The 16,133-nt window shown below is 41.7% G+C and overlaps 1 protein-coding gene across 1 annotated transcript in view; it reads left to right on the forward strand.

Annotated features, from left to right (window-relative positions):
• The window catches only part of LOC148407017 (MAM domain-containing glycosylphosphatidylinositol anchor protein 2), a 199,947-nt gene that overhangs the window by 85,793 nt on the left and 98,021 nt on the right, over nucleotides 1-16,133 (forward strand). The window contains exons 4-5 of the mRNA XM_088402897.1: nucleotides 4,530-4,669; nucleotides 13,273-13,447. Coding sequence (XP_088259023.1) covers nucleotides 4,530-4,669; nucleotides 13,273-13,447 — 315 coding nt within the window. The remainder of the gene's footprint in view (nucleotides 1-4,529; nucleotides 4,670-13,272; nucleotides 13,448-16,133) is intronic.

Consider the following 16,133-nt stretch of genomic DNA (forward strand, 5'->3'; position numbering starts at 1 on the left):
AGGCCTGATGTAATAATATGCATGTGCTACTGGCGAGATGTTTAAAGGCATGCATGAGGCCACTCTCCATTAGGAGGAAGTGCTCACGTGTTGACAACTGTGAGACAAACTATTCATTTCATGCGTCACACTCAAGTCAGACATCTAGAGCACCTCGCACTAAATTACTGAAGGCCTACTTCCTCTTATGATGGCCCCGGAATCTTCACTGCTATTATAAAAAACGCAATGGTTACAGTGACTGCTGTTGGTGTTAGGGGAAGGATTCTGGTTAGATCTGCAGCCTGTTAGATGCATACCGTGGTGGAGGTGTTGTACCCTCCCAAAAAGTGAAAAGGAAATGAATCTCGTGGCATGCCGGCGTGAGGAATCTCGTGGCGTTGGATCTCGCTAGATCTCGTCTTGCGAGATCTTGTCCCATCCCTTGTCCTATCTACCTATCTACCTATCTACCTATCTACCTATCTACCTATCTACCTATCTATCTATCTATCTATCTATCTATCTATCTATCTATCTATCTATCTATCTATCTATCTATCTATCTATCTATCTATCTATCTATCTATATATATATATATATATATATATATATATATATATATATATATATAGATATATATATATGTGTATCCTAGTTGGTCCACCCTAATGGTGTATCAGACAATCAATAGCAGCGATTTTGTTTCCTTTATGACAAACAAGGCAGTGTAGCCTATTTATCTTAATTTATGCAAATGACCTCACGTGAGTCTCTGCTTGTCTTTCTGTTGTGTGCACGTTGTGTTTGTGTGTGCCGCTAAAGGGTTTTTGGTGTTAAAGGAAGTGAGTGGGAGTGACGCCGCAACCCAAAATAGACACGATTATGTAAATGAGTCCACATACACTGAGTCAAACTCGCGTTTTCGCTGCTGTTTGTAACAATGCTGTTAAATGGCAGGCACTTAAATAGCAAAATAACAAGCAACTCTATAGTACATCTCATTATTTTTTTGACTCACACTCACTGAGGTTTGGAGTTTGAGTCCTGGCTCTGGGTGTTCTGTTGGGGATTTGCACATTGCTTGCGTGGGTTTTCTTTGCAGGACTTTCGATTTCTTTCTTATTTGAAAAACATGCGTAACTTTTAATTATCCTAAGATGAGTGTGAATATTATGCTTGTTGTACTGAGGGGATGGTGTTAGGAATTGGATTTGTTTGAGGTTTTGGCAGAGATATTGTGCTTAAAAAAAAGGAAATTTCAACTCTGTGAAAATATCTTTACATTAACATAAAAAAAGTGACTAGTAGCTTGTCATTGGCTCTCTAGTTTTTTAAAGTAAAGAAGACTCAAATTTCACCTGAAATGTTTCACATAAGGCTCATAAAGTTAGGATTATAAATGATAAATTGTTCAGAGGCGTAAACACAGTTTTATATTTGTTGTGGGTTAAGTGTGTTTCAGAGTTCCCACATTGTGAGCAGTCAGAGAACGCGGCGGCAGTGTCATTTGAACGCGGTCGAAGCTGTTGTTTATCCTTCCCTGCACGGTGCAGCTAGAGTTCATTTTGCCTAAAATACCAATTGACATCCACCCTCTAACTCGTACTGTTATGGTTATTATTCTAAGAGTACTGTCAATAGAAAAATACACATCTGTGTGTCAAAACTCTGCTATGTGCCTGACAGATCAGTCTTCCTTGAATGGCGTTGCAAAAAAATAAAAAATAAAGGGCCCATGTGTAAGATTTAGAACACACCAGCTTCTGGAGGGTTAGGGGAATATAAATTTCTGATATCTAGACCTGCGATTATGTTTAAAACATACACATTTATTGACCATCATCCATTGTCTATAGCCGCTTCTCTCCACAGTGGTCGCAGGCTTGCTGGCGTCTATCTCAGCTGGCTTCGGGCAATAGGCGGGGGACACCCTGAACTGGTTGCCAGCGAATCGCAGGGCACACAGAGACGAACGACCAATCACGCGTCCAAACGCACCTAAGGACAATTTAGTATGTCCAAGTCACCTGACATGCATGTTTTTGGGGAGTGGGAGGAAGCGAGAGTGCCCGGAGAGAACCCACACGGGCTCGGGGAGAACATGCAAACTCCACACAGGAAGGCCGGAGCCAGGTGGATTTGAACCGGGACTTTTGAACTGCGAGGTGGACTATTCACTGCGCCACCGAGCTCACATTTATTTACAATATTTTGAAATGTATAATCATTTATTCCTTTTTGATGAAAAACGGTCCAAATCTTACACACTGTCCCTTTAAGTTTATCGGACACACACATTCATTTTTGCTGAAAGAGTGCATCTCATGTTTGGGGAATGACGGTACACGACTGTGATAATGTGTTACTCCCAACACAGGTCACGTGACGTTCTCAAGCTGAGCCGTGTTTTCGGGGCAACCGTCGGGGGTCGGCTTTGCGTTCGGAGACTTCGACTTTAGCTTCCGAGCCCCTCGATTTGCCGAGATATCTTTGCGACCGTCCCAATATGGCAAATGCTATGAGTAATGAAACGAAGCGCTTTTAATGACACGTTTGGAAACGGCGTATTAATGACTGCGATTTGTTTCGGCGCTAGGAGCGCGGGGGGGTGTGCCAGAAGAGCATCTTCTTCGCCGCGCAAGCATATCTGCGACTGCAAACGCATTATCGTGGCCATTATGTGAGCTTAAGCGAGGCGTGTTTGCCTCCGTAAGCTTGTTTGCGCGTAAAGAATATGATGTATGCGTGTGCGTTTGCGTGCACAGTTTGGGATCATTAATTATGGGTGTTTCCCCGACTTCTCCTCCAGGACCCATATAGCGTGCAGCTCGTTGGACTAAATGGCATTAGTACTTTGTTGGCCTGCAGCCCTGGGGTCTTGTTACCGAGCCTCCTTTTGTTTTAAGTGGCAGCCTTGCATGAAGCTCCCTCACCGCGGGTCCTTATCGCGCCCGCTAGCCACCGACACCCCCCCTCCCCCCAACCCCCCGCCGGGACTCGGTGCCAGTGTATCAAAAGGCGAGGGGAGGGCACGGGCTTATGTTTTGGAGTGCGAGGAGCCCATTGAGAGGAGTCAAAGACGGGTCTGGGCTCAAATGGACGCCCCGGCTCCATTAATCACTGGCTGAATTGTCCACTTGAATGAGAGCCTCACCTTGATGTTGCATGAGAGCGGGCGCTTAATTAGATACGCCGGGCGCATTGTACACTTGACTAAAAGCCTCGCCTTAAACATATGGATTTTTTTGTTGCCGCTAGAAAGCGTAATTAGAAGTTCGAGAACAGTGCTTCTCAATCTTTTTTCAGAGATGGACTCCCTGAGATATCTTTTTTTTCAACCAGAGCAAAGCATTTTTGAGTTAAAAAAAAAAAAAGTTTAAACATGCCATCAGTGTCTGATTTATTCAACTTAAACCCTTTCAAACTTTATTCGTATTGGTCCACAAAAAAAAGATCAACCTTAAGCATCCTCTTTTGCAACATAGAAGAAATCTGTTAGTAAAAAGAAATAACTTAATTATTATTAAATATTTTTCCACAAAAAATATAGTTTTAACTGATTTAAAAAAATATTTATGAATAAAATATTCAACGTAAAGCATCCTGTTTCGGGATTACAGTGGAGATCTGTTCACAAAAATAAATCATTAACTTAATTATTAATAGATATTTGTACCCCCCAAAAATTGAAAAAAGTTGAATCTGTTCTCACAAAAATAATAATTATAAATAAATATTCTTCCACAGAAAAATATTCAACTTAAAGTGTCCTGTTTTGGGATAGTAGCTATAAATCCTGAAAATTCTTGCCGATTTACGACTTAAAAATCGAAAATTCTGTTCCTAATAACGGCCGTTTTTGCTTGTTTAGACTATCAGCTGAAAGCGACCGTTGTGCCCAGTAAAAGGTCAAGCGGCAGCTCCGCCAGCTGACCTTTACGTTGGAGTTCATGGAACAAAAATGGCATTCCAAAGCAAAATTTCGATGAGTGAATCGACAAATAAAGGCTTGATCCATAAACCCCCTGCTGCCAATTTCAACCCAATTTGGGCCACCTAACAAAAAACAATAAAAAAAAAAGAACACGAGGAGGCTAAAAATGATTGTCAAAACATCGGCATGTGTTCATTCCCAAACGCCTGCAAACGGATTTCATTTGATGGCAAAATTTGACAGTTTGACCATTGACACCCGGGGGTTAAAAATAAACACTCATTTTTCTTTCCGTGCCATCAACATGCATTCAACTGCGTTTCAGATGTCAACAAGCCCTGAGGGGTGTAACAGCATGAATACTTTCCCGCTGTAAAGTGCGCCAGGAAATGTTTAATTAAACATATTTTTAATTGGCAATTTGCATTCCTAGGTAGGAAGGTGTGATTGAAAGTATGCTGATATTTTCCATTTTAAATGCTTCCCCGAGGCTAATCTATATGTTATTTATGTAAAGGGTTTGCTGATTGATGAGTATTTGACCCCGCGCGATACGGCGCTCGGAAACTCTCGGGTCGTAACTTAATGAGTTTCGGCTTCTTGTTTCTACAGCGCCCCCTACGGTCCGCATCATCCACTCGGGGCACGCCTGCAACGTGGAAGAGGAGCGGCACACGGAGCGCGTCTATACGATCCGGGAGGGGGAGACTTTGGAGCTCAGCTGCCTGGTGACGGGACATCCTCGGCCGCAGGTGAGCGCTAAGCTAAGCTCGTTCGACCAGTGGAGGCCGCGCTCTTAAAACGGGTTATAAAGAATACAATTTAGGTCAAGCGCCGACCAAATTGTCGGGCTCGAATTTGTTTATGTCACCGGTGTCAAACTCAAGGCCCGGGGGCCAAATCCGGCCCGCGACATCTTTTTACATGGCCCGCGAAATGCTAATTTCGACTTCAAAGTTTCGAACTAAAAGTTTCTAAACTTCGAAAAGGCTTGGAAGCATTTTGAGCAGTTTTTATTGGCCTCACATTTCAAAATGAGGTGTGTGTGACGTTCACACTTTATATGTATTTGACTTCACAGTCATGACAGAAACCTGAAGTAAAATTTGACCCACGATTTGAATATGTTTGACACCGCTGATTTATGTTTTTTGAAGGATCAAAAATCACCCAAATCGGGTCAAAAGGGATGACAATTTTTTTTGCATCTTTACACTGCTGCCTCAAGAAGGGGGAAAAAAAATGTTAATTTGACCCATAACCCATTTTCTTGGTTTGATTTGTACAAAACAAGATTTGAGACAAATCCACCCAAGATGGTCCAATTTTGTCCGGTCTTGACTTATTGTTGACCCAGCATTTTTCAGAGTGTGCTTTATTTATTTAGCCCCCTGAGCCCAAGCCTGTTTTTTGTGTCCACTGTTGTATCGAAATGATCTCACTAAGACAGCAAAGTTAATTGTACCCCCCCCCCCACCCCCATTTAAAACACATGAGACATCATTGGACGCCAGAATGTCCTTTATTGAGCATACTAGGACTTGGTAGGGTAGCTCAAATGTGAACAAATTAACGAATAAGATGGTCTCAGAAGGTCAATGAAACAAAAAAAGGGTCAAATCCATGCGATTAACTGAAAACTCCAAAGTTAATCATGTTAGCATCATAGGCTGAGACAAAGTAAGAAATTTAAGTGCATGTCGCCCTTTTGTAGCCACATAATCAGAAATGTTGCACGTGACACACCCTTAAGTTCCTATTAACGTCATGGAGTAGCGGCGCAGCTTGTTTTGTTTTTTGTTTTATTTTGGAAGGGCTTGTGGGGTGACAGCCAATCAGGTCGGCCATACTTAAATGCCAGCTAACTTAGTCCATTTAGGACCAAATGTCAGCCGTCATCACATTTACAAACGCTGGCAGGATGAACACACGCTAACCTTTACCACTCTCGTCCGACGTTGCTTCCAATTTGCTGGGCCGGCACACCCTGAATCACGCAGGAGGCGCGCTGTAAATTTACACAGCGGCCAACTCATTTGCATACATTTACATACCCCCGAGCCCACCGCTCGTTTGATCGATAGTCGGCATCCATTCCGGTTCCCGAGCAACGAGAGTATTGATTGTTAGGATTGCGTAAAAAAAAAAAAAAAGATGAGGGTGGTTTAAAGTTGCTGGTTATATCACGTGGTGGGGGGGGCATCAGCTGTGGAGCCAGAACTTTTTCAGTGCCAGGTTTCTCTCTGCAATTTTTGTGGTTTTATTATTGTTTGCATTGTTTGCGTTTTTCCACGGTTTTAATTCCCAACTGAGGCCTGGGGGCTATTTGTGGCCTGTCATTCATATTTTAGCAACTCAAATGGGGGTACAAGTAAATAATCGAGCTAAAGTGTCCTCTTTGGGATCATAGATCGGAATTATAAATATTTGTCCACAAAAAAAATAATCAACATAAGGTGTCAGACCTGTTATCAAAAAGAAATGATGATAAATAAATATTTGTCCACAGAAAAGTGTTCAACTTTTGGGGTCATAGTAAACATTCTAGAATGGGGGGAAATCTAGCTTTTAAAAATAATTAAATAACCAACTGAATATGAAATGTGTTTTATGAACTTATATTTTCCTGAAACATGAAAGTAACTCACTAATTATTTTAAAGGATTTAAATTCTTTCCACTTTTTAAGGGTTTTTAAGGGTTCTTGGATGAAAACACTGATCTAGGGCATATCCTGTACTAAAATAACATTTTGACATGGCCTGAAATGCTATCTAAAAAAAACAAACAAAAGGTAATTGTTTGATAGTAGACAGTTTTAAAAGTGTAAAAAAATGGACTCATTGCCTTGAACAGAAAGCCTTAATATAACATTTTATTTTAAGTAAATACAATATATAAACAATGTGTAATTATAGGCTTGATTGCTAATTTTTTACAGCCTTTAATTAGTTAAAAAAAAACACATATATATATATATATATATATATATATATATATGGCCCTCACGACATTCTATTTTTCTGTGTAATAAATTAAGTAAACATTGTCTTTTGTCATATCTATGTTTTTTTTTTTTATATTATGTCATGTTTTTTTTATGGCCCATCCTTTCGTATTTGAAGTCCTCTCCTCAGTTGTATTGGTCCGTAGACACTTCTTTGGCACGCTCTCGCACATTTGTTTTCATTCATAAAAGTTTCTTTTCAGCACTTTGCTCCCATCCATTCGGCGAGTTCGACTCTGAGAACGGGCGAAGCAAATGGCGCAATCACTCTAGCGTACTCGAGCAAAGGGTAAACATCTTCATCAGTCGTCGGCGGTTCGGACTGTTCATAGTCGGATGACTTCTGCTCTTTGGCCGCCGAAAGAGTCGGCGATGATGAAGCCATCTGCCCTCGTCTCCTTTGGCCTGGCCTCTATCCATTATGTCCACACGGCTCTGTTTGACTACCAGCCTCATACAGCCTGCCACCGCACACTGCAAATACTTTTTTTTTTTTCTTTTTTTCTCCTCCCCACCCTTTCCGCTTTCAATTATACTCCGGCCAGATTCAACTCACGGCGCCACGGGTCAGCAAGTACAAATAGGCCGACCTCTGGCCTTTGGAAATTTCACTTTGAGACAGACTCGTCGGCGTATGTGATCTGTTTCCCGAAGTTCCCAAGACGCTCGGCCTTCAGCGCCGGTGTGGACGGACGCTCCTTTTATTTGCGCGCCATCCGATCGTTGGTATTTTCAGTTTGCCTTGTAAGTACCCTCAAAGGAGCGGCGCTTTCACCTCAACCTCGCCTCGCGGTTCAAACTGCAATTAAAAGCCCCTGCATTCAAACATACCAGATTACCGGTTGCATTCAGCCTCAGCTACGTTTCTTCAATTTATGTCCCGCGCTGATTTTCGACAGCGTACCACGTCTAGCCGTTCTTCTTTGGTTTCCGCCAGCTTACCCCAATGTCTTTTATTTCCTAGATGTTTCTTTTCAGTGCTCTGCTTTATCTGGTTCGTCCGCTAATGTTCTTTTTAACAAGTTGCTGCAATCTGACGCATCTTTTCAGAGCGCTGTCATAGATTTTTCTTTTTAACACTAGCTGGATGTTTTTCTTACCCTTTTTGTTATTTCATTTGTATTGCTCTCTTCTTTGTGTATTTTTTTTCTTCATGGTACTTGGTGTGGTTCATCGATAATGTTTCTTTTTGGGTTCTTACTTTGATGCTTCATGTCAGGGCTCTATCGGGTTTATTTTGCCATTGTTTCTCTTTGTACAGGTTGTTTTAAAATTCAATATTGTACGTCAGCGCTTGTTATATTGGGGTACCAGGACCCCTGGGAGTATTTAAAGACACTTCAAAGGGGGTATATGAAAATTTAACAAGGTTTCTTCAAGTAAAGTATCAGTGAATTTAATTCATGGCATTTTTCTTTTCAAATTAAGGGCAAATTTATTGGAAAATGAAAGAATCTGAATTCACAATAATACATTTTATTTAGCACCCAAGGACACTTTACGGAAGGATAAAAAAACATGAAAAAAAACACAATTAGTGGCTCCTATGCTAAATTTCGTATGCCTTTATTTTTTTAAGTGTTATATAAACGCACATTGATTTAAAATTTCCAAGGCAGGAATAAAACTAATCGTTTTGCATGTGCTAAAGTTGGTGAATAAAATACACATAGAGATACCACTTCAAATGGGGTTTTCAAACACAGATGGCAGAGTGCTCTGTTTTATGCCTTGAAAAAAAAACAATTGAAAAAACGTTGAACCATTTAAAAAAAAAAAAAAAAAAAAAAATATATATATATATATATATATATATATATATATATATATATATATATATATATATATATATATGTATCAGTCCACAGGTTGGTTTCTTTTCCTGTTCCGTGTCTCTTCTAGCTTTCACTACACCAGCAGGTTGCAACTCTCCGCATTTTCCGCACTTCAGCCATCATGTGTTTGATTTCCTCCCGACAAGTAGGGCACGTCGTAATGCCGTCGTCTCCATCGGGCCATATCGCAAAGGGTCAGCCGCTATTCCGTTAATATAGACCTGTCGTCCCCGCGCTCACGCTCTGTAATTTGCCCCTCCCCCCCCGTTCCGTCTCTGATCGGTTGATTGTGATGCTCGGCCACAGTCGGCCGAGCGGCTGAGTGGCACGGACCACCGTGGGCGCCTAAAAGGAAACACGGCGAGCAATTAGGAAAGCGTCGCGCGGATGGGCGAGGGGAAGTGTTGCAGCAGGAATTATAGGCCATTCGCCGTGCTGGGCGCGTGCTGCAGCATGCCACGCTGGCATAAGAGCAGACGCCGGGCGCATTTCAATTAGCTCTCGCCGCAGCATCGCAGCATGCGCGGCCTCAGCTACTGCTCAGACTAATCTGGACGAGCTTGCGCTTTCCTCGTAAGCAAATGTTGATCCTGCTATTGCGGTGTCGGATTGGAGTAGGGACGGCGTTATTATTTTGTTAGCTTTACTTCTCGCAGGAAGGAGAGCGCTGTCATGCTTTATGCATTTTTCTAAGCTGGTTCTCAACCTGGGCTCTTGAGACAGAAAAAAATCATTTGAAGCTAGATAACTTTTATGGTAATGATATTTCTGACCAGGAAGTGAAACGTCTCGTTTACTGAAGCCGCACCTCTCAGCGTGTTGCCCCTTTCACGATGTCGCCAGGGTTAGGGTAAACATTTTTTTTAGGGTAAAACATTGTAGCTAACACATGAAACTTTACTTGGCTGACCCGGTGCAAAAACTCTACCTCAGCTCCGTAATCAAAACTAAACGAAATGACTTTGTCGTCGTCAGGCCTTTCACAAGTCATGTTTAATTAAAGTAAATTAGGTCAAATTAAGTCAGTTCACGCCTACAATACATAATAAGTAGTTTAATCTATAGTAACACAGGTATATACCACATTATCAATATATTTCCGCAGTAGTAGACGGTTAATTGTTGAGAAATTGTACATCGCAAGCTACCTTGTTGACAGTGGGCCCAACACTGGCTTGTTGTGTATGGAAAATTACTAAATACCACGAGAATCTGTTGATAGGTTTGTGTCGAACCGCTGGAATGCCATTTGATGTTATTCCTATCATTCCTCTAACCACTGCCGTTTTTTGAAAAGCTGCGGGATGCACTCAAACTACAGTATGTAAAATGTGGCTGTCTACATCTTTGGAGGAGGAAGAGAGAAAAAAAATAGCAAGAAGACAAAAAGCAAATCAAGCAAAGCTGCCAGTGTTCTTCGGGAAAATGATTATCATCAACATTGCTGGAATCCGCCAGTGACTCCCAGATCAAGAATGTTTGTGATGCACTTGTGAAAGCCAAGAGGGTCAAACTGTTCTCAGCAGGCATCCTTCAAAACTCCCCTTCCGCATGGTTCTAGGCGCTCCCATGGGGGAAAAAAATATCAAAATAGCTTCCGGCTAAGAACTTTCCGATCTTATATTGTGGGATTCTGCTGAGGTCAACACAAGCCGGCTTCCTTCTGTATTTAAGATCCTTAGTACTTGCGTGAAGGTGATGTAGAAATTCCTAAAAACTTGTAATTTATGCTGGCAAGTTCAACTTTTGCTGAACTCATGATGTTTCGAACAGTTAGCATCGATCATTTGCTGAGTTTGTGCTTTTTTTTCGCCCACCTTATGGAGTGCTTTTCTCTTTATCACAGCGAATCAGGCCGAGAGAGGTATTCTCTCTTCAGGGTGCTCATTTAGAGCCGTTTTATTTTTAATGGTCACAGTTTCTCTTAAATGTTGCTGTGGGACATGCGGTGTGGTGTGTACAGCGTTTTTCCTCGTTGCAGAAAAGGATATTGGGGTATTAACAAGGAAGTCGGGCCATTCGGGATTCAAAGGTGATCTCGATTTGCCACTCGGCATTTCTTATGTTTCTTTTGTCCGCAGATGTTTCTGTTCAGTTCGCCGCCCGGCGTGTTATCCCAGAGGCCAAGGGTGTCAAACTGATTTTTATCGTGGGCCACATTGTATAGTCTTATAGTGTCTGTTCGAGGGCCGGAATCAATCTAAAAATAGTCTAAAAAAAGGTTCAATTTTAACGTACCCCTTTAATTTCTCTAAAATACTGAAAATTTAGGACTTAAAAATAAAAAAAACGTGTCTAATAAACGCCGTTTTTGTTGGTTTACATCTTTACCTAGTTTTGAAAACAGAGGCCGATCAAAACTGATAGATCAAAAAAGATAGATTGTGAACAGAAACTGTTTATTTTTGAAGACAATCTGCGAGTTTAGCTAGAAACTTGAAATCAAATCAGCATTTGGCGGGCCAGATAAAATGATGTGGCGGGCCGGTTCTGGCCCCCGGGCCTTGAGTTTGACACCTGGGCCATAGGCAATCCTTTTTAACGCTATACCCGCTGTGTTCCTGCAGGATTCAATATACAGTATAGCAGACAAAATGTCAACATTAGCTTTCAAGGAACATCTCAAAAGACCATCGAGCTCCATAGCGAGAATCTGGCACATGGCAAGGCGATCAGGTTTACGGACATGAATCCGAGCGGGTCCCAGTCCGTGTCTACCTCGGGGCGGTGCCGCCAAGATCCACAACAGCGGCGGCAGCAGCAATTTCCCCAGATAGCAGTAAATCCCTACACGCACCGATATCCCTGTTCCATCTTATGCTATCTGCGCAGATGTTATCAGTATGTGGAGATGATGCAAGCGCACCATCCAGCGAGGAAGGATCGGATTCTAATTTGCAGACGGTCACGCAGACCGGGGATATGCGAAGCTCTTGGAGCAAAGCTAGTCCATCTGCGGCTTACTTAGGATGAGGCATCGACTGGAGCCTTCCGCCGGCTGCCTCCGACTGCGTCGCTGGCCCTCAGGCCGCGCTTGTCACACTACCTGTTCATGCCGCATGGTTTAATGAGGACAAGGGAGGGCCATGATGGAGAGTCAATTACAAGCCAGTGTTAGGTGGGGCTGGGGAGTATTGCTATTTCACCTTTCATTACACAGCTGTGCCACAGGCTAACGGGGTCCCGTCGTTTAGCGAAAGCTAGTCATGCTGAGAGCGCTGCGGCGAGGTCCTAGCGTGAACGGCCAAGACTTCATGTTGTGTCTTTCTGACAATCCTGAAACAGGATTTTCTACATACCGGATCATATGTTCACCAAAACCGTCTGTAAAAGAAAGCCCTAACCTCAGCTTTAGATGTAGCTATTCCCAACCAGGCAGTGCCTGTGTAAAGTGTACAGGACGAAAAATAGTTAGCGTTACTTCTGGGATACTCTGAAGAAGGTGAAAGATAATGCCGAAACATGTCAGGTATATCTCTTCGAAATTTTAACATGTTTTTACTTTGGAATTTCAACGTTTTTAAGCCTTGTGACTGTCCGATAAAGAAGAAAACAACAGCGAAATAATTAGCATTAGCTCCACAAACAAGCAACGGAAGGTGACTGTGTCTACTGTGGAGACATGCCAGTTAATGGTTCTGTCACAATGATAAAAGACTGAGGCTAAAATAACGTACTATATTTTCTCATGTGAAATAAGCTAAATGTAAAATAAGAGCAAAGCGGCCTATTCATTGGTGTCCATGTTGGTGGACGTTTGGTTTTGGTCCATATCTTGTGACTCATTGGAGCTACTCTACTAACTTCCAGTGTGTTCAGTAAAGGACATCGTGGCCTTTCCATTGCTGTCTTGCTGAGACAAAATTGACACAACAATGGATGCAAATTAATGAGCTGGCTGGACACAAATAAATGGGCTGTATTTTCTCAAACACGTTTAATATTTTAGAATGTACGACTTTATATGCTGAAAGATTATCCTGTGAATGAATTTACAGCGCTCCCTTCTTGTAGGCATAAAAGGCAGGATTGAAGAGGTTTTCATTTCATACATCTTCAACAAAATCTAGGCTGAAGTTGGAATACTACCATCTAGCAGCAAACAGTGGTATTGCAACTAAAAGCAAAATGAACAGGAGGCTTATCATTTTGTGTCCAATGTAGTAGACATTTGTTTTTGGTCTATCTTTTGACACATTAGAGGTGTCCTACTAGGTCCTGGTGTCCTCAGTAGAGGACAACCTGTTCATTTCTATGACATCTAATGTATTTGGGTGGGGTGCAATTCACTTTGCTCGCTTGCTGAGACAAAATAAGACACATACTGTCAATAAATAGGTCTCAAGAGGATATATAATGTTTATTATTCTTTTCCGCTTGGCCCCCATCTGCCAAGAAGGGTAATGTGCCCCCCCCCCCTTCCGATATAGCCATTGTTAGCTACAAAGCACACAAAATCGTATGAATTCAGGTCAAATAGTTGCCATTTCCTGACATTTCTTTTCTTTTTTCAGATCCGATGGACAAAGACGGCCGGCAGCGTGTCGGACCGCTTCCAGGACTCCAGCGTCTTCAATGAGACGCTGCATATCGCCAAGATCCTAAGGACGCAGGGCGGGCGCTACTACTGCAAGGCCGAGAACGGCCTCGGCTCGCCCGCCATCAAATCTATCCGGGTGGACGTCTACTGTGAGTAATATGAGTCAACTAAGACCTTAGTGCCGCTAGCTAGTAGCGACTTGAAAGAAAGGTTTTACCAGCGTGTTTCAGGTGTTCAAAACACTCGGCAGTTCTGTGGTTTATATTCTTGTAATGTTTTAATATAACCTCGCAAAAAATTGCAGGCTGAAGTTGCTTTGCTAAGAGAGACAGAACTTTTTTTTTCCGTCTTGATTTACACTAGTTCTAGGATTTGCTATTTTATTGAATTCTTTGCCCAATCCTCAGCGAGTGGAACGAGTTAAAAAAAAATGTGAATAGGTTTGCAAATGCGAGCAACGCCAATTTGATTCGAGTGTCTTAACTCATTCATTGCCAACTATTTTCAGATCTACCTCTACCCTAATACAGAGGTCTCCAAACTATGGCCTGGGGGCCAGTTGTGCCCGGAATTCACATTTTTGCGGCCCTTGGCATATGTTACTATTTCAAGAAAAAATTTAAAAAAAGTTTGATGGCAGACACATTAGAAGTGTAAAAAAAAAAGACTAATTTATCTCCTTGCCTTTGAAAGAAAGCATGACTGTAGAAGATTTTTTTTTAAATACTAGCTTGTTTTGTTGATTTTTACTGTTTCCCTTCACTGGGCACAACGACCACTTTTGACTGATAGTCTAAACAGGCAAAATGGTTGAAAATCTCCATAGCAGCCATTGTTTATATTCTAATGTAACCCAAATATTCTCTAAAATCCTGTAAATTCTTCTCTCTTAAGAACGTAAACATAGAAAAACATGCGCCTAATAAAGGACGTTTTTGCAATAGTTCCACCTAGGAATTAATGTTTGGACCCTATAAATATGGCTATGTCTTTGAATGGGTTAAAAGTCAACATCTGTAATCGGACTGCAATCTGTGTCCCCGCATGAAGATCAGACACTTGGCCGCATCGCTTCATCTCTCTCTTTTCCTCACAGCTGCCACCTTGCACTTACTAGCAGGGTTCACCAATCATAATCCCCGACCTAAACACTAACCCAACTCCAAATCTCCATTTATGATCAACCCCTAATTCAATTTAGCGGATTAGGTTTACCGTCAAGAGTTATCCTAACCCCGACCTAATCGGAAAACCCATCATGTTGATCCGTTACATGCACAAGTTGACGTACGCAAGTTAAAGCGCCTTTCACTTTTATCGCTCATCTTTTATCATCTCGAGCCGGTCTGCTGGTCCGCATGAAGTTCAGCCATTTCTCCACCATCCTTTCCCGCGCGCTCCTCCGTTTTACTCAAACCGCCACCGCCCGCTACGGCTTTATTTATGAGCAGAAATCCATCCAGCTAGGCAGCAGAGGGCTTGGAGCTCGAAGTGCACACCCGGGAATGGAGAGCGGGATAAGGTGCGCTGTGGAAATTCCAAAGACGCCTTCCACTCCCGGGCCCTTCAGCTCGCTGGCAGTTTGAGGTCACTCTGGAGACGAGTAAATACAAAGCGGAAAGTTCTAATTGTGCTCCCGAGGGAGCGCTTGCAGATGAATGCCGTATACTGTATACCCTAATGGAATGAGTTGGCATGTTGGAGAGAGAATGTGATGACATGCAAAGCGCAGCATGAAGAAATCAAATACATGCAGTGAATGGAGATGTATAGTTCTGTCAAGTAGGACCCAATTTAGATCCGTTTTTTGAGGCCAATGCTGATTTTGGGCAGAAAACGTTTAGATCCCCTGCGGATAGCCGGTTAAAAGAAAGCTGTTTATAGATTGCATTGCATGGCTCATTCTAATGAAGTTTTAAGGATATTCATAATTTTTAATTCATAGGTGTTTGCATATTATACTTAAAGTGTTTTTATGTATAGTGTTTTTGTGTTTATTACGCAATAAATTAAGGATTGGTATAATTTTTTTTCTTAAATTTCAGGCCCTTCAAAGAACTTGATTTTTTTCACTTTTAGACTAACCTGTAACATTTATAAACGCTGTACAAAAGTAGCTAACGGTTGTCGAAAGTTGATTTATATTGCTATTTTTGTTTATTGTGAAAAAGGATACAGTTTTACTTATATAATTCTTAAAGAAAATAATCTCATTTAACACGTTTTTGACTTTGCAAAATATAATTTAGAAGCACTGATTTAAAAATACAAGGTTATGATCTGACATCATGAGTTATTAATCAGTACAACAGTGCTATTTGAATACAACTGTTTTAAATGAAGTACATCAAGATAAAAAGTTAAAAAAAAAAAAAAAAAGCAAATATTGTCGATTTAGCCAATTATTTTTGGTCTTTGTTTAAAGGGACGATTAATCGGCTGGACTCAACTCAAAGTCAAATGTTTTTTTTTCTACCAACTTAATTTTCGCACTGTTTTTAATCTTGATGACATGAGAGACACCTTAACCTTTTTGTGCCACCAATCGTCCAAAAAAAAAAAAAGGACCCAAGATGCCAAGGACAGGTTTTATCGAACATCGTATGTTAAACTAAAAGGTTACAGCCGTAACGTTTCAGTCATGCTGATTGGCGGTGAGTGATGCGAATCGGACCAAGAAATGTCTTGTATTGTGAGATATTGATCTGCATCGTCAAACATTTGAACAGAATCCGGAATTCCGTTATTCCTCACCGATTTAATACGACGCCCTCGCGTGCGGCCTGGTAAACGCGTGTACTTGATTCTGCAGAACACCACTCCTCCCGAGCAACG

The sequence above is a fragment of the Hippichthys cyanospilos genome, chromosome 20 (assembly GCF_059441005.1).
Source record: "Hippichthys cyanospilos isolate Australia breed blue-spotted pipefish chromosome 20, RoL_Hcya_1.0, whole genome shotgun sequence".
NCBI lineage: Eukaryota > Metazoa > Chordata > Actinopteri > Syngnathiformes > Syngnathidae > Hippichthys > Hippichthys cyanospilos.